This window comes from Hibiscus syriacus, unplaced genomic scaffold (genome assembly GCF_006381635.1).
Source record: "Hibiscus syriacus cultivar Baekdansim isolate YM2019G1 unplaced genomic scaffold, ASM638163v2 tig00117034_pilon, whole genome shotgun sequence".
NCBI lineage: Eukaryota > Viridiplantae > Streptophyta > Magnoliopsida > Malvales > Malvaceae > Hibiscus > Hibiscus syriacus.
In genome coordinates this window covers 4,440,607-4,462,136 of record NW_024063533.1, presented here as the reverse complement: position 1 = coordinate 4,462,136, position 21,530 = coordinate 4,440,607, and the positions used below count along the sequence as shown (strand labels likewise).

Below are 21,530 nucleotides of genomic sequence, written 5' to 3'. Positions count from 1 at the left end.
ACGTATATTAAGTTCCCGACATCGGATTGATACAATTCAAGTACCGTTGAAAAGCTAAGAGAAAATCAGTCGTATCTCCATAAGACATGTTAACCAAATAAAACTTGAATCTCATTCAAAAAGTTGTCACAAGTCTGTTATTGTTCTAGTCTTCTTTTTCAAGGTTTGGATGAGTGGGTCAATTGGAAGATTTAGTCCATCTTCCTTTGGTGTGTGAGTCTTGTGATGCATGTCTCAATTAGTGCATTGCTATTGGCCAACATTACACGCTTTTTTATGGAGTAAATTGAATAGAAATGGTAGTTTAAACGTCAAAATAGACCGAGAAAAAGATTATGTACTAAAATATAGATACAAGTATAGTTTAAGGATTAATCATGAAAAATTAAGTAATGGACAAAACATAAAATCAGCTTTATCATCAGATGGGGTCACATCAAGGCCATATATATATATATATATATATATATATATGTGTGTTTCTTTGAAGAATTAATAATGCAGGTAACCCGATTATTAAGAAAGTATAGTTGTCAAATGTATATGGTTGTGGCAATGTTTCATCATAAAAGGATGGATGGTCAATCACTTTCGAATGACGTGATTTTGATTAGGTATTAAAACAAATTCCATTTTGTCAATTTGGTAGTGAAATTCATAAAATCTGACCAATGTTATTCCAGTTCTTTAAGAAAGCAACATCTGCGGTGTTTTCTTTTTACATTGAAAATGAAAAAGTTATCCTCCTACCCTCGGCTTCTCTCCACAAAATAATGATAAGAACATGACAAACCGACACTTTGTTTTCCTGGGTTTTGATAATCAAGGCCGAAGAAGTTTTAATATACGATTAAAGAAAAATATTATCATAAATGTTAATATTTTTTTAGTAAAATATTATCTAAAATATTTTTTTACCGAAAATATTAATTTTGTTATTTAATTTTCGGTAGAAAAAAATAACATTTAGGAAGCACACAATATTAATATTTTTTGTAAAAAATGTTAAACATTTTAGGTAGCGCCTAATATTAATATTTTCGATAAAAAAAGAATTTTTTAGGTAACGCTTTACCGAAAATATTAAAAAAATATTAATATTTCCAATAACGTCTTTCTTTAGCCGTATATTAAGGTTGATGTACTTGAGATATCCCCAATCAAAGCATATGCTAAATACAAATACACAGAGATTAATCGATCAATGGGAGCGGAATAAATAATTACCTCTTTGAAAATATTAATTTTTTTATTTTATATTAACAATATATTTTTATTTTCTAAAATTATATAAATTAATCTCTCTTAAAATTTTAAAAGTTCGCCCTTAATACAAAATCTTACACTCATCTCTAATACACGAATATTGAACTCGAATGATGGAAAATAAGATAATATTTATTTCTACAATAAATATTCTTTATTTCAAGAACAAACCAATACCTTAGTGGTTAAGAGACATATTATTTTAATTAGAGGTCATGAATTTAAATATCAATAAAAATATAAATATTTACTATTAATTGTTTAAAAAATTTTAAATAAATAATATTTTATATTTATTCCTACCTTATGTTTACTTCATATGTAAAAAAAAACTCTAGTGGTTGAAATTATTACTCGTGGGCTTTGGTCGAAAGGGTTCCCATGCTTTCTATATTTAGCAGCTTTTGCCTGCAGCAGCGAATGTGCATGTTTAGGGCATGTACTTTTTTTGAAATTGGATTTTTTATGTTAATTTTTTACTTTTATAACAGTGTTCACCATAAAAAATTAGTTTTATCTATTTTATATAAAAAAAGTTATATTATTAATATATATATATATATATATGCATACCTTGAAAGATATTATTGGATCTATCATTATTTGCATGCCAGACCTGGCTATTAGGGAAATACCCTGAGCGATTGCTCAGGAAGCCCTTTTTTTATAAGACTCGATTTTTTCAATCATGTTTTTTACTTTTATAATTAAGACATCTAATTTTTGTAATATCATATTTTATCTTTAAAATTAAGCTTATATTTTTTTCAATTCTATTTTTTAACTTTAGAATTGAAGCCCCTAATTTCATAAGTCTCACTTTTTATCTTTATAATTGAAGCCCATAATTTTTTTAATATCACTTTTTATAAATGAGTTCTCCTAATATTTTCAATCCCACTTTTTACCTTATAATTGATGCCTTTAATTTTTTTAATCTCATATTTTACCTTTATAGTTAAGACCCGTAATTTTTTCAATCTCACTTTTTATCTTTATAATTGAGGTAACTATTTTTTTCAATTCCATAAAAATCTCAATTTATCATCCATTTCTCCATCTCTCTCGTTAATTCATTTAAGTTTGAACTAAATCTATTCATATTTTTCTTTTCTTTTTCAAATTACATTCTTCAACTTATCAAATATTTTTTAACTCTTAATCTTCTCCAATCTCAATCTAACGGTAAAATAATACACTATTCTTTATTTTTTTATCTATTGTTAAAAATCAAGATTCATATCATATCAAAATTCAATTTATTTATTTATTCTCTTAGTTGTATTTAAGATGTTTTCTTAAAAAATGAAAATAATGTTTGATAAAATGTAAACATTTTATGATTTATTAATATAGTATTAAATTAATTGTCTAAAGTAATATAATATACTTTCATTCTATAGGACCTATTATTGAGTCTCGCTCACAGCTCCAAAAATATTTGAGATAGCTCTGTTGTCTGCCGTTTGTAACTTGTAAGGTTTAGGTTTCTTAAATGAAAAATGAGGAAAAGTTTTCTAGAATTTTGAGTCTTACATGCAAATTTATCCAGACAGATTATTCTTTATAAATCAAATAATTACCCTCCAAAATGTTTGAACTTTAAGATTATTAAGTACGTTTTACGCGTAAAATAGGATAGAAGGGAAAACAAGAGGTTGACATGTTCAGTTAAAGTGTCAAATTAGAACCCATCAAAAGCTACATTAATCATATATTTCTAAGGAAGGAGATGCTAGTTTATTTTGTCTTCTTTATTATTTTTAGGCTTAATATAAAAAAATATCTAAAATATACTATTTTTTCTATTTAGGTGTTTAAACTTTTTTTAGGTCAATCTAGATACCTAATGTTACAAACATTAGGGTGTGTTTGGTTGGGAGAATGTGAGATTCCCATGAGAATGGAATCCACATTCTCCCGTTTAGTTGGCCGGGAATGTCATTATCGGTAATCTTACATTACCAATAGTGGATTTTTTAAGGTATATTACTGGGAATGTCATTGCCTACCTTTCCGTATGTATTGTTGGATTATTGGCGTTTTGGACTAAAATGCCCTTAAAAAATTTCTTTAAAAAATATACTTATTCTGTCATTGAATATTAAAAATTCTAAGAAGGTTAAATTATAAATTTATCCTTAAACTATTTTAGATTTATAAAAAAAAATCTATAATTATAATTTTATATGAAGTTCAGGGGTTAAAATAAAATTTTACCATTTCATTAAAACTTTTTATATTTTCAATTTTGTAAAAAAATTATATAAACTTTATGAATTTAAATTTTTTAAAGAAAATATATAAATATTTTCTAAATTGTTAAAAAACAAATATATAATAAGGACAGTTTGGTCAAATATACATTCTAATAATCTTTTATTCCTTTAACCAAACACGATAATATTACATTCTTGCTAAACCAAACAAACACAAAATAGTAATCATATTTCCTGATAATCTTTTATTCCCGCCGATAATCTTTTATTCTCACTGATAAACTTACATTCCATGAAACAAATACACCTTTACACTTTTAAGTGTCTCTGTAACTGCTATTGAAAATTGTACGTTTATCGACTGTCTGTATACAGGGGAATACCTAATTTGACTGTCCGTATACAGAGACCATCTCAGAAATGTCCAAAGGCATGTATTAATTAAATAAAAACACAAATTAAGTAAATGACTGTATGTTTATTGACTTACAGAATTATTGCTGCAACCAACTATAGAGATTAAAGGGTAGAATGTGTTTACATTGATATCTTGGAACCAAATAAAGAAATGGGGTGGTTTGGTTTTCTGGGTTTAGACAATTACTGAGAAAAAATGGTTGATTTAGCACCAACCCATGATTAGTCTGTTGATTGCAGTCACAGATGGCTCAGTAGAATATGTGGTGGGGAGCTAAAGTAAAGAGGCATTGATGGCAGTCTCATTGTACTGAATTTTCTATTCCATGGTATTAGTTTTAGCATATTTTGGAGTGGGAAGCTGAGAGATGGGGATGGATGGCGGAGAGGAGGAGCAAATGCAAGAGCCAGAAGGATGTCATGAGAGAATTTTGGTTTCCGTTCGACTGCGGCCGCTCAGTGAGAAGGAAATTGTTAGGCATGATGTATCAGACTGGGAATGCATCAATGATAACACTATCATATACAGGAGCACACTGTCGGTTTCTGAGAGATCCATGCACCCAACTGCTTATACATTTGGTAAGGGTTCAGATTTTCAGTTTATGTAAATTTGTTGATTTCCTCATCCTGTCCTTAGTCCTTAGTCACTTGCATTGGAACCAAATTTCTGCAGTTTCTGTTAATTTTGTGCTCCATCATGCATTTAACTTTCTTTTTTTTAGTCTATCTTTACCTTTGGGAAAATAAGTTTTGAAAAAACTCTCAATTTAAGAAAATATTTGTGGAAATCAGTTGCAATAGAACCGAATTTCTTCAGTTAGATAATGTTGAATTTAATCTCATATGCTCTTCTATAGACAATTTGCAGAAGCTCTTGAGTAGCCCCAACTCCCAAAATGAAAGATTAGGACTGAGAAGAATTAATTTTCTTCATATTTGTCACTGATGATTATATCTCCCCTTTAAAGTTTCAAGCAATATTTTTTTCTACAGCAATGTAGGGTTGGCTGTTGTTAAAGGTTGGTTAGCTTTCTTATAAGTGAAAAGTATGTTGTTACCAAGGCTTGATTCTATTCAGAAAAAATCAGGAAGAGAATATTTGTCTTAGAAGTTATCATGTATAGAGTTGACGTCAGTAGCTTATAGTCTTCTAATTTATTTTCTTTTCAAATCGCTGGCCGGCTTGCGGATTTTAGACAGGGTTTTTAGCTCCGATTGCCCCAATAGGCAAGTGTATGATGCAGGAGCAAAGGAAGTTGCTCTTTCAGTTGTCAGTGGTATAAACTGTGAGTGCTTGTCCTCTTTGGATACTTTTTATAAGGCTCTTTTGTTTCTCCACATAACTTCCTAGTGCCTTGTTTTATTTCCTGACATAAACTACTTTTTCAGCAAGTGTTTTTGCTTATGGGCAAACAAGCAGCGGAAAGACATATACGATGATTGGAATTACCGAGTATGCAATGGAAGATATATATGACTACATACAGAGGGTAATGAAGACACAATGGTTCTTGTTGTTTGCCGGTGGGTATGCTTTTCCTTTGTATTTCCCTCTGACATGAATACAAACTGTACTCCCCTGCAGCACAAGGAAAGAGAGTTTATCCTGAAGTTTTCTGCTATGGAGATTTACAATGAATCTGTCAGGGACCTCCTTAGTGCAGACAGCAGTCATCTTAGACTTCTAGATGATCCCGAAGTGAGTTACATCATTGGTTTACGAGGAACTGGTAATCTTATGGGCTACTTTACTAACATCGGTGAATTTGATAGAGAGGGACAGTTGTTGAGAAACTCACAGAAGAAACTCTGCGGGACTGGAATCACTTTAAAGAGCTTCTATCTGTGTGTGATGGTAAGAATTATCTTAGCCGGTCTTCCTTTCGCTAGCTCATGACTTCATAGTTAAGCATCTCGACTCTTGGTGCACATTGGCAGCTCAAAGACAAATAGGAGAGACTTCTCTGAATGAAGCAAGCTCTAGATCCCATCAAATTTTGAGAGTGGTATGCTTTATGTTTCACTGCAAAACTTCTATATATGGTTCACTTCATTTACAAAATAATATGATATTAATTTTTAACTTTTTTATTGATCTTTTCTTGAAAATCATATTCCTGTATGCCTCTCATCAGACAGTAGAAAGTTCTGCCAGAGAGTTTTTAGGCAATGACAAATCGAGCATGCTTGCAGCCACTGTGGTATGAAACAATATATATCTTTTCAGTCAAAGATTTATTGGTTGATAGATACTGGAAAAGCAACTGACTACATTCGTTCTGTCTAGAGTTTTGTTGATCTCTCTGGAAGTGAGCGTGCATCTCAGACATTATCAGCTGGTGCAAGGTTGAAAGAAGGTTGCCATATAAATCGCAGTTTATTAACACTTGGAACTGTTATCCGTAAGCTGAGGTTAGCTTTTTGATAAATTATGTTTTATGGAAAACCAGTAAATTTCATCGATTTCTGTCCTTCTGTTTGACCCTATAGATGATCAAGTTCAAGCATATCAGGTTGATATAACTGATTATTTTCTCAAAATTGATCCAAACATAGCATCTAATATCATTAAACTCACAAATAATCACTCTGGGCTTTCCCTTTTCTTTTCATCTGCATGCATATGCTTGCTGTCTATGAACTCGGATTCTGGTTTACCTTTCCCTGGTGTTACCTGTTTTAGCGTATATATTATATATTGAACCTCAAGCATGAAACAAGAATTAATTGCCATCTCTTCGTATAAATTTTTACGTGATTGCAGCAAGGGAAGAAATGGGCACATTCCTTTCCGAGATTCAAAGCTGACCCGTATTCTTCAGTCTTCCCTAGGAGGCAATGCTAGAACTGCTATCATTTGCACAATGAGTCCGGCACGAAGCCATGTTGAACAATCGAGAAACACCCTCTTGTTTGCAAGTTGTGCTAAAGAAGTGACTACCAATGCACAAGTCAATGTTGTCTTGTCCGATAAAGCATTAATGAAGCAGTTGCAAAGGGAATTGGCTAGATTAGAGAATGAATTGAAAAAAACAGGAACAGCTTCTATTTCCTTCGATTCTGCCGTGTTGCTGAGAGAAAAAGACCTTGAGATTGAAAAGGTGATGAATTATTCCGAGATAATTGAAGTGCGAATTTGCTCTTCTGAATCGTGCATCACACATTGAATCGTTTTATAAGCCTGGCTAATGGATATAATTTATCCTTCTTTCAAGAAATCAGATAAAATATTTTGTCAAGTCTTTGGCTTAGTCCATGAATAATTATTCACATTTCCTATATGCTTCATGCAGCTAAAGAAAGAGGTAAGCATACTGACTCGGCAAATAGACCTTGCTCGGTCTGAGGTTGAGGATCTGCGAGAATTTCCTAACAAAGAAAGTCCTGGAGATGAAAAACCAGTGAAAATATGGGTATGTGCACAGATGATTAAACAAGTTATGCCTCTTTAAGTTCATTTCACCAGTGAAACTTTAAGTCCTACCTTTCCCTCATCAGGCGGATCCAGATACTCGGTACCCCAAACTGCGAGTGCAAAATTCATGGGACTACGAAAGTTCAATCACCGAGACACTTGCTTTGGCTGCTGGTCTTAGGTCCAGCCCTTCAGTTAGAAAAAGCTGCAGTTCTGAAGAGAGCTTCCTCCAGCTTCCCGACTCCAAACTGAATATACCGGATCGTAGATCCTCCCTTGTTGCAATCAATCTACACCAGGAGGAGAATGGTGACCATGTTGATGAAAATTCAGAAGCACTTTGCAAAGAAGTTCGATGCATCGACTCAGGAAGGTCAAGCATGAATGCATATTCAAACTCAAAATTGTCAGTGTCTAGCAGCACAAAGATTTATCAAAACTATAATATGTCATCTCCAAGGGAAAACACAGCTATCTCAGGATTGACGGAAGTTGGCAATGAAGATAGATTAAAGCGAGAGTCCAGATCACTCCGCTGGGAAAACAGTAGCAACCGTCGAGATGTTGCTATTCCATCTCTCGAAAACCCATATTTGTGGCGGCCACAAGAAATATCTAGTCGTAGAAGCTTGAAATTAACTAGGAGTAGAAGTTGTAAAGCAAGTCTCATGACTGGTTTGACCTCCCGGTGGACTGAAAGGATAGAAAAAGATGAAAGCACACCTCCCATAGGGAATGAGGGAGATTTCACTGGAGGACCCAACAGTATCCGGAGAAAACTTTCTGCACTGAAGTATGGCATTCAGAACGAGGGTTTGTATAGAAAAGGTTCAAAAAGCTCTTTGACAAATGCTACTGTATATGAGCTTAAAGGCCAGATATCAAGAAATGAATCTCAAAGTTCTTTGACAAGTGCTACTGAAGAAATGTCTAGTCTTAAGCATGAGAAGAAACTTGCTGATCAAGAGGTGAGTGTTCGATTTCTTTTATCAACCCCTGATTACATGATCAATACGGTACATCCATGATAATGTTAGCCTATCCTTGTACATTAATAATTAAGGGTGCTTATTAAAAAAATCGTTTAAATTTGCATTCTGAGTATTATATTGTCCAAGCATGGCCTGTACAGGTGATGGAGCCCGTTTTAAATGGAAAGTGTGTTAAAGAAAATGGCTTGGACCCAATTCCAGATACTTATGGGAACCCCACTGCATGGTCTTCAGAATTTAAGAGGCTTCAAAGAGAGATCATTGAACTTTGGCATGCTTGCAATGTGTCACTTATCCACAGGACCTACTTTTTTATGTTATTTAAGGGAGATCGAAACGATTATATATACATGGAGGTTGAACATCGAAGGCTATCCTTCCTTAACAATGTATTTTCCCATGGTAATCAAACAATTGAAAATGGGCGAGTACTTACCTCTGCTTCAAGGTACATGTATTTGCATATTGTATTCAACAAGTTCACAGAATCATTTTTTTGTGTGCATTGTTAACATGCATTTAATTCGGAACAACTTAGTTATCTCTATGAATACGTTCTACACAGTTCGAAGGCTCTACGTCGAGAAAGGCATATGCTGGGTCAGCAGATGAGCAAGAGACTCTCGAAAGCAGAAAGAAAGAACCTGTTCATCAAATGGGGGGTTGGATTGAATACGAAACATAGGAGGTTGCAGTTGGCTCACCGCCTGTGGATTGACAGTAAAGATATGGACCACATTTCCGAAAGTGCTGCCATTGTTGCAAAGCTGGTTCGCTATGCAGGCCCAGAGAAGACTTCTAAAGAAATGTTCGGGCTCAGCTTCGCACCAGGGAAGTGCACAAACAAGAGAAACTGCGGTTTGAAGTGCAGTGTAATGTCTATCTTGTAGGTGTATATGATAGTTTAAGTTCTTTGCAGATTTTGAATTTACTGATTCTGATTATAGTGTAATGCAAGGGTGTGGAAATCATCTAAGATTATAAATGAGATGAAAAATTTGTGTTGTTAGGCACACTGAATTTCAAGTGGTCATCAATAAGCAGGCCAAGCACATCAATGGGCCTGATGAGTCATTGTTAACTTTAAAGATTCCATTCCTTTCTTTTGGTTCAGAATATAAGGCATAATGTTAAAAAAAATACCCTTAACGATTTATTAAATAGTCAATTTAGTACTTTTTTTTTTAGAGTACTTTGATTCTAACTTTTCATTTTAGGGAAAAGGTCAACAAAATTTGACTACATAGTCATTTTGGTCTTATATTCTTATCTTTTGAACATTTTGGCCCTAACTTTTAATTCTATGATAAAAAGAACTCTATTTTGGAGTATTGACCATTTATTAACTAACTGTTTCATCCACGAATGAGTCTTTTTATCCTGAATTAAAACGTTGAGGGTCGAAATATTCTAAAAAGAAAAGAATACGAGTTAAAAATAATAATTTAATATATATAAGGACATCTTTGTCTTTATACCAAAATACAAAAGGATATATATAATGTAATAACTCTCCTTATGAGATGAATAGTACATAAAGGTTTCATTAAGTGTGGCTGTTGATCCACCACTGCAGATTTATTGGTGTTAGAGTTTGAATCAAATTCAAAGTGACATAAATTAATTAATATATAAATATTGGAAAAGTAGGAAACTCAGTTTGATTAAAAGTAGAAAACTTTATCAAAGTAGATTTCTACTTCATTTAGTTTTTCTTTGTAATCAAGTATCTATCCATATAAATAGATACTAAGGTTCAAAGTTAGAAATCAAATTTTTCTTTCACCAAAATTTTCTTGTATTTTCTTCCTTCATATTAGTAAATTTCTTCTCATCTACCCGTGGTTTTTCTCTTTTGGGTTTTCCACGTAAATCCGGTGTTCTTTGTTTTTCCTTTTCGATCGTGTTTATTTGTTTGCTGATAATCATCCTTCCGATATTATAACAAACTAATATCAGACTTTGGGTTCAAGATTATGGCAACAATAAAGTATGATAGTCCACTGTTGGATCGAAACACCAGGTTCTCGCTAAGGCAAGTAAAAATTCGGGATGTTTTGCACAGTTAGATCTTGATGATGCAATAGAAGGATTTAATGAGAAGTCGGATACGCAGTGGACAATGCAATAAATCAATAAATATCATAATGATCAATCATCATGAGTTTCTTGAATGCACATATAGTGCTGCATAGATATGCACATAAAGTGTCATTATATAGTCAAAACTAACGATAAAATTGCACACAAAGTGCCACGTATAATTGCACATGAAGTGCTATTATGCAGTCGAAATTACCGCGTAGAATTCCACACAAATGTGCCATGTAGAATTGCACATATAATACACTAACTCTATACCTACGACTCTCAATGCATTTACAATGGGCCTTTTCTTTGGGCCATTTAACTGTCATTTATCAAAATCTTTTCTAACATCATCATAATTAAGTATTATACATCATACACTCATCATAGTCTTTTTAAATATTAACAAAGTCAAATATCATACAATAAAAATCTCAATACACAAACAATGGCTTTTTCATTCACATATCATTTAAACATCAAAATATTTATAAATACGAATATATCAAAATATAATTTAAATATTATATCTGACAGCTCGTATCCAAAATAATTCAAATCACTCAATAAATTATTAATTAAAATATCATAATATGAGCCAAATCATATCTCATTATCGAAAGTCTTCCTCATATCATATTATATATAAGTATAGTAAGAAAGTACTCACCTGGTAATGCTTCACTACTAACCTTACTTAGCGTTCCTAGCTTTACCCTTGAACTTTTTCCTTACCTTTAAGCTTTCTTTGATCTTGATCTTCATGTTTATCATTTATATATCACATACATTCCATAGCATATATTAGTGCTTTACTAACATAGGCACAATCTAATAGTAAAATTCATAAAAATTCTATAAATACTTATTCGATATTAAATCCATTTTGAAATGTTAATACTAACTATAACTGTAACATCCCAAAAAATCGGGCTAGTAACTAAAATATAAGTTTTTCAAACTTTGTAATCAATTTAAGAAAATTGAAAAGTTTAAGGACTTAATTGAAGTATCTTGGTGTTGGATTTAATAGCAAAGTTGGAAGGTAGAAAGGGAATAATGGTCATTTGATAATAATATAATTAAAAATTATATTGGTGGAGATATATATGCACGTAGGGATTTAGGAGGAAAAGAGAAAGAAAAATATGGAGAGTTTTGGGTTCAGCTATCTTCTTCTTCTTCTTCTCTTCCTGTGACTCCATGAGTAAGGTGAGTTGGTTCCAAGTTTATTATTCCTTTCATTTTAAAGTTGGTTTTAATTCTTGGAGTGTTAAGAAAGCTTAAGGAAAGCTTAAGGTGGCTTAAAACTTAAAGATGAATAAGTTATGAAAGAATGAATATAAGAGGTTTTAAAGTGAATTGTTGAGAAAGAGTTAGTAAATAAGTTTTGAAGTGAAATTTGACTTGTCATAAGCTGGAATAAGAAATCTAAAGTATTATATATGGATTTAAGACATGTTGAATATTTGGTATGATTCTTGAGTTTAAGTATTATGGCGAGATATTGAATATTAGATGTTCAAGTGATATAAGATGGTTTAAGTGAGTATAGTTGAATTTGAAGTAATGAAAGGAGTTCAAAGTATGAAGTTTATGTAAGTTTAGTTAATTTTGGGTTAAAATAAGAAATTATGGGCAAGGGTATCGATATTGTTCATTCAGTACTAGTACTTCAAAGTGAAAATAGATGATATTTGGGTATGGGTATCGATACTGAATGACCAATATAAATACCATAAGCAAAAAGTTGATAAATTATTCAAGGAGTATCGACATCGAAAGAGTAGTATCGATACCATTGAGCAAGTATCGATACCATTTTGAAGATGAATTCCAGAATCGAAATTGGGTATCGATACCATAGGGTAGAAGTATCGGTACTTTACCTTGGGTACCGATACTACTTATATGGAAATTGTAAATTAAGTACTTTGTATAGCTTATGTTACATATGATTGATTAATAATGATTCAACTTAAGACATTCATATCAATTATATGAATCGTGTAGATATTGAATGAAAGTAAGTACCAGATGAGTCAACGAGATCAGATCGATCAAGAAAGAGATAAGTGTATTGCTTGGACTAGTGAGGTCGAGGTAAGTGCATACTAGTATGAAATATGATTATATGGAAATTAGACTTGCAAAAAGTCTGTTTCCGACATTTTGAATATATGATTGCATGAGTAGAAGTATAATTATGATTTGTACTGTGTGAATATGCCTTGTTTGCATTACATGTTATGTGGTATGAATCTATGTGATATGTGTTATATGAAAATGATCTACGTGACCTTATGAGAATATTATATGAATTATGTGATAATAATATATGAGATTACATGCTTATGTGATAACATGAGAAAGTGATATAAGCCATTTGGTATAGATATAAGTAATTTGGTATAGATATAAGTGATTATATGAACATGAAATACAAGCTATGTGATGAGGATCTACATGTTTATATGTTTATGAGAAGATATAAGAACAAGATATAAGCCATGTGATATGACATATGTGATTAATTGTTTATGTGAAATAAGATATAATAAATGATATAATTATAAAGCCCATAATATGTGTTATGAGAGCTAGGGGTATAATTGGCATGCCAAGAGTCGATGGTTCTATGCGGTCATTCGGGACATAAATGTGGTCATTTGGAACATATATGTGGTCCTTCATGATATATATTTGGTCCTTTGGAACATATATGTGGTCCTACGGGACAATTCTACGTGGTCCTTCGAGACATTCTATGTGGCACTTCAGTGCATTTTATACGAGCTGTGGTGACAACATTTGTGCACAAACTCAATGCACTCATATATCTTTAGTTCTTAGAAGTGTACCATGGGCTATTAAATAATGATAAAATAAATAATTTTATGTCATGTTGTGTGTTTTATTTTGTGAAATGTACGATATGACGTTCACAAATGTTAAGTACAAGATTATATGATTAAAGGAATAAATGATAATATTGATAATGATGTTAATAATGATAATGGTGAGATACGTACATGTATGCATTTTTTTATATGAAATGTTTTATGGTTTTGTGTGATATCATTGTATGAAATGTTCATGCATTGTTAAGTATTTAAAGTTTCTATTAGATGGTTTATATGTCTCACTATGTCTGTGACTTAGCGTGCGAGTATTTTCACACGTAGGTTTAGAGAAAATAAAGGGGAGCAAAGATAGGCAAGTCAGGTCAGCTTCTCCTTTCCAAAGATCAGATCAGAAAAGACTTAAATCATATGTATTTTATAATACTGATTTTAGTTGGCATGTAAATAAAGATTTGCTTTGGATATGATCTGATCGGTTTTGTAAATTCTTTAGTTAAATTTATGTAAATAATGTTGTTTTATTTAATATAAGTTAAAATTTTTACGATTTTGTACAAGTATATGATTTGAAAGGTTAATGTGACATCTCAGACTCGTATCCAGGTCGGATACGTGTTGTGGGTGTTATATTTAATGATATCAGAGCTAAGGTTTAGCCGATTCTTGGCTTAAACTGAAGACAAATGAGTTTTAAAATGTGTACATACCAACGAAAAAAGAAAATTTATGATCTGATAGTGTAAGGAGTGTGTTGTCTTGTTATTAGAATATGATTGTTATGTTATATTAGAAGTATGCTCATGAGAGTTTTGAAGTAAAGTGAGAGGTAATACACCTTAAGGTAGTAGAAATTCACCTACCTTGTCCTGACAGAATGAAGAGCGAACACCTCAGGAAGTGCCTTTACAAGATCAAGGGTTATTTTTCAGGAGGATAAAAACGCGTCCGAATAGCCTTAGAGGGTCTCTATTGCTCTGAAGTGGAGTAATTTATTTGCTATGCGGGCAAATTAGAGTATAGTTGATAAATGTTATCATGAGAATGTTAAAAGACCGAGTGATGAGGTTATTTTTTTAGAAGAATTCAAGAATGAGTACATCGGTGATCAATTTATAAGAAAAAAGAAGTTAGAATGTTTGAGTTTGAATCAAGGGAATTGCATTGTGTATGAGTAAGAGCGTAGGTTTAATGAGTTGAGTAAATTACACTAAGTTAATTCCGACTGAAAATGATGTATATGATTGGTTTGATTAGGGCTTACACCCTAGATTGAAAAGTTGCTACGGACTAACTGTGATGGTAAGGGTAATAGAGTTGAAAGAGTTGAAGAAAATACCAGGTTAAGCTAATTAAGTATGACATGGATTTGGATATGGTTGTGTATCTTGATCATGTAGATGTGATATAGTCAATGAGATAATGATTCGTATATCTTAAGAAAGCTAAGGATGTAGTAGAAAAGTTTGGGAAAATAAAAAAATATGTGTATTTTAATTCGAATATGGATTTTACAAGAATAAAGTTTTGTACAAGTAGTGTTGACTATCGAAGTTATGAAGATGTGATAAAGATTGGTAATCAGAAATAAGTATAAGTGATATGAAAAGAGTATGAAAGCAAGAAGGAAAAGATATGACCTATGTTACAAGAAGATCTTGATTTTTGGAGTAATAAATAGATAAGGAAATTAAAAGATAGAGTTTAAATGATCAAGTATGACAAGGGTTATATTGAGGTGAACATTTCTTAGGAAAGTACGCAAGGTTCTATGGAAAGATTATTTGATTTCGTAAGGTATATGTCTTAATCATATCTGATGAAGATTTAAGATTGTGTTTCTTGGTCAATTAGACGCAGTCAGATTGAGATAAGGATTTATTTATATGTATTAAGAAAGTTTAAGATACAGTCGAAGGATTATATTCTCTTTGATCAAGTTGTTAAGGACATGTATGCTATTTTTGAGATGATAATATAATAAAGGTTTGATTTATGTTACAAAGCAATTAGAGAATGATGAAAGAAATCCACTGACTCATGATCTTGAGCGGTCAGAATCGAGATTATTGTCTATACGAGGAGTGACATTATATGGATTTATAAAGGTCGAATGTAGGTAATGAATTGAAGGAGTGAAAAGGCAAGTTTATTAACGGTAAACATGAAAGATTAAGTAAAGGAAATAACATGAGAACATTGGAAGAGAAGTGTAGATAATATTCTCATCTATCTGTGCAATGAAAATTCGAGGACGAATTTTCTTAAGGGGGAATTGTAACATCCAAAAACCGGGCTAGTGACTAAAACGTAAGTTTTTGAAACTTTGTAAAAAATTTTAGAAAAATGAAAAGTTCAAGGACTTAATTGAAGTATCTTGGTGTTGGATTTAATAGAAAAGTTGGAAAGTAGAAAGGGTATAATGGTTATTTAATAAGAATATAATTAAAAATTATATTGGTGGAGATATATATACACGTGGGGATTTAGTAGGAAAAAGGAAAGAAAAATCTGGAGAGTTTTGGGTTCAACTATATTTTTCTTCTTTTATTCCCTTGACTCCATGAGTAAGGTAAGTGGTTCCAAGTTGATTATTCCTTTCATTTTAAAGTTGATTTTGATTCTTGGAGTGTTAAGAAAGCTTAAGGAAAACTTAAGGTGACTTAAAACTCAAAGAATAATAAGTTATGAAAGATTGAATATAAGGGGTTTTAAAGTGAATTGTTGAGAAAGAGTTAGTAAATAAGTTTTGAAGTGAAATTTGAGTTGTCATAAGCTGGAATAAGAAATCTAAAGTATTAGATATAGATTTAAGACATGTTGAATATTTGGTATGATTCTTGAGTTTAAGTATTATGGTAAGATATTGAATATTATGATGTGTTCAAGTGATATAAGATGGTTTAAATGAGTATAGTTGAATTTGAAGTAATGAAAGGAGTTCAAAGTATGAAGTCTATATAAGTTTAGTTAATTTCGGGTTAAAATAAGAAATTTTGGGCAAGGGGTATCGGTACTGTTCATTCAGTACCAATACTTCAAAGTGAAAATAGATGATATTTGGGTATGGGTATCGATACTGGATGAACAATATTGATACTATAAGCCAAAAGTTGATAAATTATTCAAGGAGTATCGATACCGAAAGAGTAGTATCGATACTAGGGGTATCGATACCATTGAGCAAGTATCATTACCATTTTGAAGATGAATTCCAGAATTGAAATTGGGTATCGATACTGAAGTATAGTATCGATACCATAGGGTAGAAGTATCGGTACTGTACCTTGGGTATCGATACTACTTATATGGAAATTGTAAATTAAGTACTTTGTATAGCTTATTTTACATATGATTGATTAATAGTGATTCAACTTAAGACATTCATATTAATTATATGAATCGTGTAGATATCGAACGAAAGGAAGTACCGAATGAGTCAACGAGATAATATCGATCAAGAAATAGATAAGTGTATTGCTTGGACTAGTGAGGCTGAGGTGAATGCATACTAGTATGAAATATGATTATATGGAAATTAGACTTGCGAAAAGTCGGTTTCCGACATTTTGAATATATGATTGCATGAGTAGAAGTATGATTATGATTTGTACTGTGTGAATATACCTTGCTTACATTACATGTTATGTGGTATGAATCTATGTGATATGTGTTATATGACAATGATCTACGTGACCTTATGAGAGTATTATATGAATTATGTGATAATAATATATGAGATTACATGCTTATGTGATAACATGAGAAAGTGATATAAGCTATTTGGTATAGATATAAGTGATTATATGAACATAAAATACAAGCTATGTAATGAGGATATACGTGTTTATATGTCTATGAGAAGATATAAGAACAAGATATAAGCCATGTGATATGACCTATGTGATTAATTATTTATGTGAAATAAGATATAATAAATGATATAATTGTAAAGCCCATAGTATGTGTTATGAGAGCTAGGGGTATAATTGGCATGCCAAGAGTCGAGGGTTCTATGCGGTCCTTCGGGACATATATGCGGTCCTTTGGAACATATATGTGGTCCTTCAGGATATATATATTTAGTCCTTTGGGACATCTATGTGGTCATTCGGGACATTCTATGTGGCACTTCGGTGCATTTTATACGAGCTGTGGTGACAACATTTGTGCACAACCTCAATGCACTGACATATCTTTAGTTTTCAGAAATGTACCATGGGCTATTAAATAATGATAAAATAAATAATTGTATGTCATGTTGTGTGTTTTGTTTTTTGAAATGTATGATATGAAACTCACAAATGTTAAGTACAAGATTATATGATTAAAGGAATAAATGATAATATTGATAATGATGTTGATAATGATAATGATGAGATACGTACATGTATACATTTTGTTATATGAAATGTTCTATGGTTTTGTGTGATATCATTGTATGAAATGTTCGTGCATTGTTAAGTATTTAAAGTTTCTATTAGATGGTTTATATGCCTCACTAAGTCTGTGATTTAGCGTGTGAGTATTTGCACACGTAGGTTTAGAGAAGAGAAAAGAGAGCAAAGATAGGCAAGTCAAGTCACTTATCTTTTCCAAAGATCAGATGAGAAAATACTTGAATCATATTTATTTTATAATACTGCTTTTAGTTGGCATGTAAATAAATATTTGCTTTGGATATGCTCTGATCGGTTTTGTAAACTCTTTAGTTAAATTTATGTAAATAATGTTGTTTTATTTAATATAAGTTGAAATTTTTACGATTTTGTACAGGTATATGATTTGAAAGGTTAATGTGACAACTCAGACTCGTATCCGGGTCGGATATGAGTTTGGGGTGTTACAATAACACTTAAAATATAACTTCAATCCTCTTAACATTCATGTCAACTCACAACTCAATTAATCCTTTCAAATTCTACCGTCTAACCATTAAAATGAATTATTTTAGAATTATTCTCAATATTTTCCATTTATTCAAAATGGTTTCTTGAAATTTAGCTTCAATTCCAAGCATAAAAATCTACACCTAATCATTTTAATAAAACATTTAGACATTGCTCTTTAACTTCTAATCCATCTCCACTTCAATTCTAAAGTTTTCATATTCTGACAATTTGCCCTACCCTTAAAGAATCATTATTCTATATTGATTTACACACTGGAATTTAATTTCGTTTCTTCCATTGGAAACTAGACTCGAATAAAAATTTAACCATATAAAGTAATCATTCTAATTCAACTTTTACAATTTATAGTGAATTTTCTAATCCAATTTCTCGAATATGTCTTGAGCAGAATTTGTTGCCCTATTTTTTGACTTATCATCGATAAAAAATTTCATTATAAAATTTGAAATTGATCCCCGTTTGTTTTAAATAAAACTAGATTGATATAAAAACACAACGATATAAAAATCATCTCCAAATCATTTTTATAAAATTCTTGGTGATTTTTCAAACTCACTGTCAGATTCAAAAATCTAAACAGTTCTCATTATTTTGCATCCTTATTTTCTTGTATACTTCCTACAACTTGCATCTTGATCCCTTATCATTCAAGGAAACTGTCTCTGATCTAAAGACTTTAGAAGTGAAGTATGATCAAGAAGACTTAGGACTGATCCTCTTATATTCGCTGCCTTCTTCCTACTCACCTTTCAGAGACAAAATATTATACAGTCACAAAACTCTCATTCTTGAATAGGTGTACAATGGTCTGCACTCGTTCGACAAAATGAAGCATCATGTATCTAGTTATGAGCCCCAAACAAAGGCTCTTGTGGTGCATGGACCGACTAGCTCTGATTATGTAAGAAAAGGCGAGCGTTCTTCTGGTAGTAAAGGAATGGGTCGATCAAAATCTTCCAACCAAGGTAAAACTTGTTACTATTATAAAAAGAAAGGTTATGTTAAATTGGAGTGTTACAATTTGCAAAATAAAATCAAAAGAGAAGTTGAAGAGCAGAACTCTGGGAAATTTGGTGAGGTCGGTATAGTGGAGGAGTAGGATGACAGAGAACTCATAGTTGCGGCTGACGACAACTTTATAACAAGTGATGAGTGGATACTTGACTCTGGTAGTAGTTTTCATATGAGTCCTAATCGTGACTGATTTGCGACGTATGAAACTATTTCTACAAGTGATGCATTTTTGGGAAATAACGTCCCTTGTAAATTCACAGATATTGGCACAATCAAGATTAAGATGTTTGATGGGATTGTTCGAGCACTTGATAATGTGAGATATGTTACAAATTTGAGTAGAAATCTAATTTCGTTAGGTACTCTAGATTTAAAAAGGTACAAATTCTCCAGTGAAGGTGGAGCTATGAAAATTTGTAAGGACTCTCTTGTTGTGTTGAAAGGGCAGATAAAGACTATCAAGTTTTATGTTCTACAGGGTTCAATAGTTTTAGATAATGTAGTTGGTGTTTCATCCACCGGGTCAAATAACGTTGTTGAACAAAATAATCGTGGTCAGAATGGTTATGTAAAGTAGAAAAGAGTTCAATTTCGTGAACATAATGAATTTGAAGATAGAACTATCATTGATGATCGGGATCGTGTTGTCCATGATATTACTTGTGGTGAAACATTTGTGAGCAAAGTTGGCACTTATGATAACCATATCGATGTGAAGACTAAATCCAAGCCTAGAAAAAGCTTGAATCATATCAATGTCAATTACTGAAGATTACCCCTTTGAGGGGGTGTTGTGGAAGAGGTCGAGAATTTGTTCGTTGAAGTGAAGAATTATTTTTGTTGAGTTTTGGGTGTTTCATCGAATTTGGGTATTTTGTCTCGAAACCTTTGCAATTTCAGAATCCGTGTCAAGGTGGAGATTTATTAGAGTTTGACTCGAATTCAAAGTGGCACAAATTAATTAATATATAAATATTGAGAAAGTAGAAATCCCAATTTGATTAAAAGTAGAAAACTTTATTAAAATATATTTATACTTTTTTTTAGTTTTTCTTTTGTAATCAAGTATTTATCCCTATAAATAGATACTAATGGTTAAAGTTAGAAATCAAGTTTTTTCTTTCACTAAAATTCTCTTGTATTTTCTTTCTTCATATTAGTGAAATTCCTCTCCTCTACCCGTGTTTTTTCCTTTTTGGGTTTTCCACGTAAATCTAAGTGTTCTTTGTTTTTTTCTTTTTACAGATATCGTTCCGATATTATAATAATTGGGTTAGGCTTTAATAAACTTTTAGTAAAGCTTGTTATAACCTTCAATGCCTGGTATAATCCGGGCCAATTTCATTCATCGGCCAGTCTCATAATTTCATTAGGAAGAAAAAGACCTAGTCATTTGTGGCAGATAGTGGTAAATCCCACAGGCGCACATGGAAAATAAATACGAACACAACATCAAATCATACTTTTTTTTTTACTTTTACAAGGAATAAGGTAAATAGTCAGAATTATAATTTTATTTAATTATTAATAATATATATACACTCTGTAAATATAATTACTCAAATTATTTTTTTAAGAGAATAATATATTCTTTTATTCCTAAATCTGTTTAATAAATTTATAAATATTGATATTTGAATCTTAAACACATGCGAAAAGTTTCTAAACCTAGTGTAGCCTAGCCATTAGGCTTTTAGACCAGCTCCCTCTTAAACGTAAATTAATTCAAATTTGCCACCAAAATATTCTCATATTGGCTACTTTTGCATCATTCTCTTAGTGGGACTGGGGGGAATATTAAAGGATGTGGCCCACTGTGGTGATAGCATTTTGTGTGGTGGGCTTAGCATACTTTTTTCTTCTTCTCAAATTACATGTAACTTGGACACTTTGGGTGCTTAGCTAGTTTCCCATTCCAGTTGAAAAGCATGATGATGCTATTCTTTTTACTCCTTAATATGCCAATCCCAGTTTATCATCTTGACCTTTGAATCAAACAGAAAAGAGAGAGGCTAAAGTAAGGTGGGGGGATGTAATCAGAAATCTTGCAGCAAAAAGATTACAGCAAAATGTCAAAAGAGAAAGAAAAAGAAGAGAACTCAATGAAAGAGTTAAAAGACTTTTAAAAGGCATCTCATAAAACATGAAAAAACACAACAAGTATAGAATAGATAAAGAACAAAGCTGAATTCATATGTTTAGTTCTGAACCTTCCTATTTGCTACAACCAGGTTTTGCCAAATGGGTAAATAAATCTCGAAATTCCATAAAAAGGAGACTACATGTACACCTACAAAAAACAGTTGATTCATGAGAAACAGAATGAAAGATTGCAACAACAG

The 21,530-nt window shown here is 31.8% G+C and overlaps 1 protein-coding gene across 2 annotated transcripts; it reads left to right on the top strand.

Moving 5' to 3' along the window:
* Positions 1–4,025: 4,025 nt before the first annotated feature.
* LOC120196814 (kinesin-like protein KIN-7H) lies at positions 4,026–9,332 on the top strand. Of its 2 annotated transcripts, none has more exons than XM_039198532.1 (13): positions 4,026–4,484; positions 5,102–5,191; positions 5,295–5,395; positions 5,491–5,604; positions 5,679–5,760; positions 5,844–5,911; positions 6,041–6,106; positions 6,193–6,317; positions 6,670–7,006; positions 7,199–7,318; positions 7,404–8,284; positions 8,443–8,760; positions 8,878–9,332. In XM_039198532.1, exons 1-13 carry the CDS (start codon positions 4,271–4,273, stop codon positions 9,200–9,202), a joined length of 2,841 nt encoding a protein of 946 aa, XP_039054463.1. In that variant the 5' UTR covers positions 4,026–4,270; the 3' UTR covers positions 9,203–9,332. The 2 variants fall into 2 exon arrangements, with proteins under 2 accessions (XP_039054463.1, XP_039054464.1); XM_039198533.1 differs by having other exon boundaries at positions 7,404–8,288; positions 8,453–8,760.
* The last annotated feature ends 12,198 nt before the right edge of the window (positions 9,333–21,530 follow it).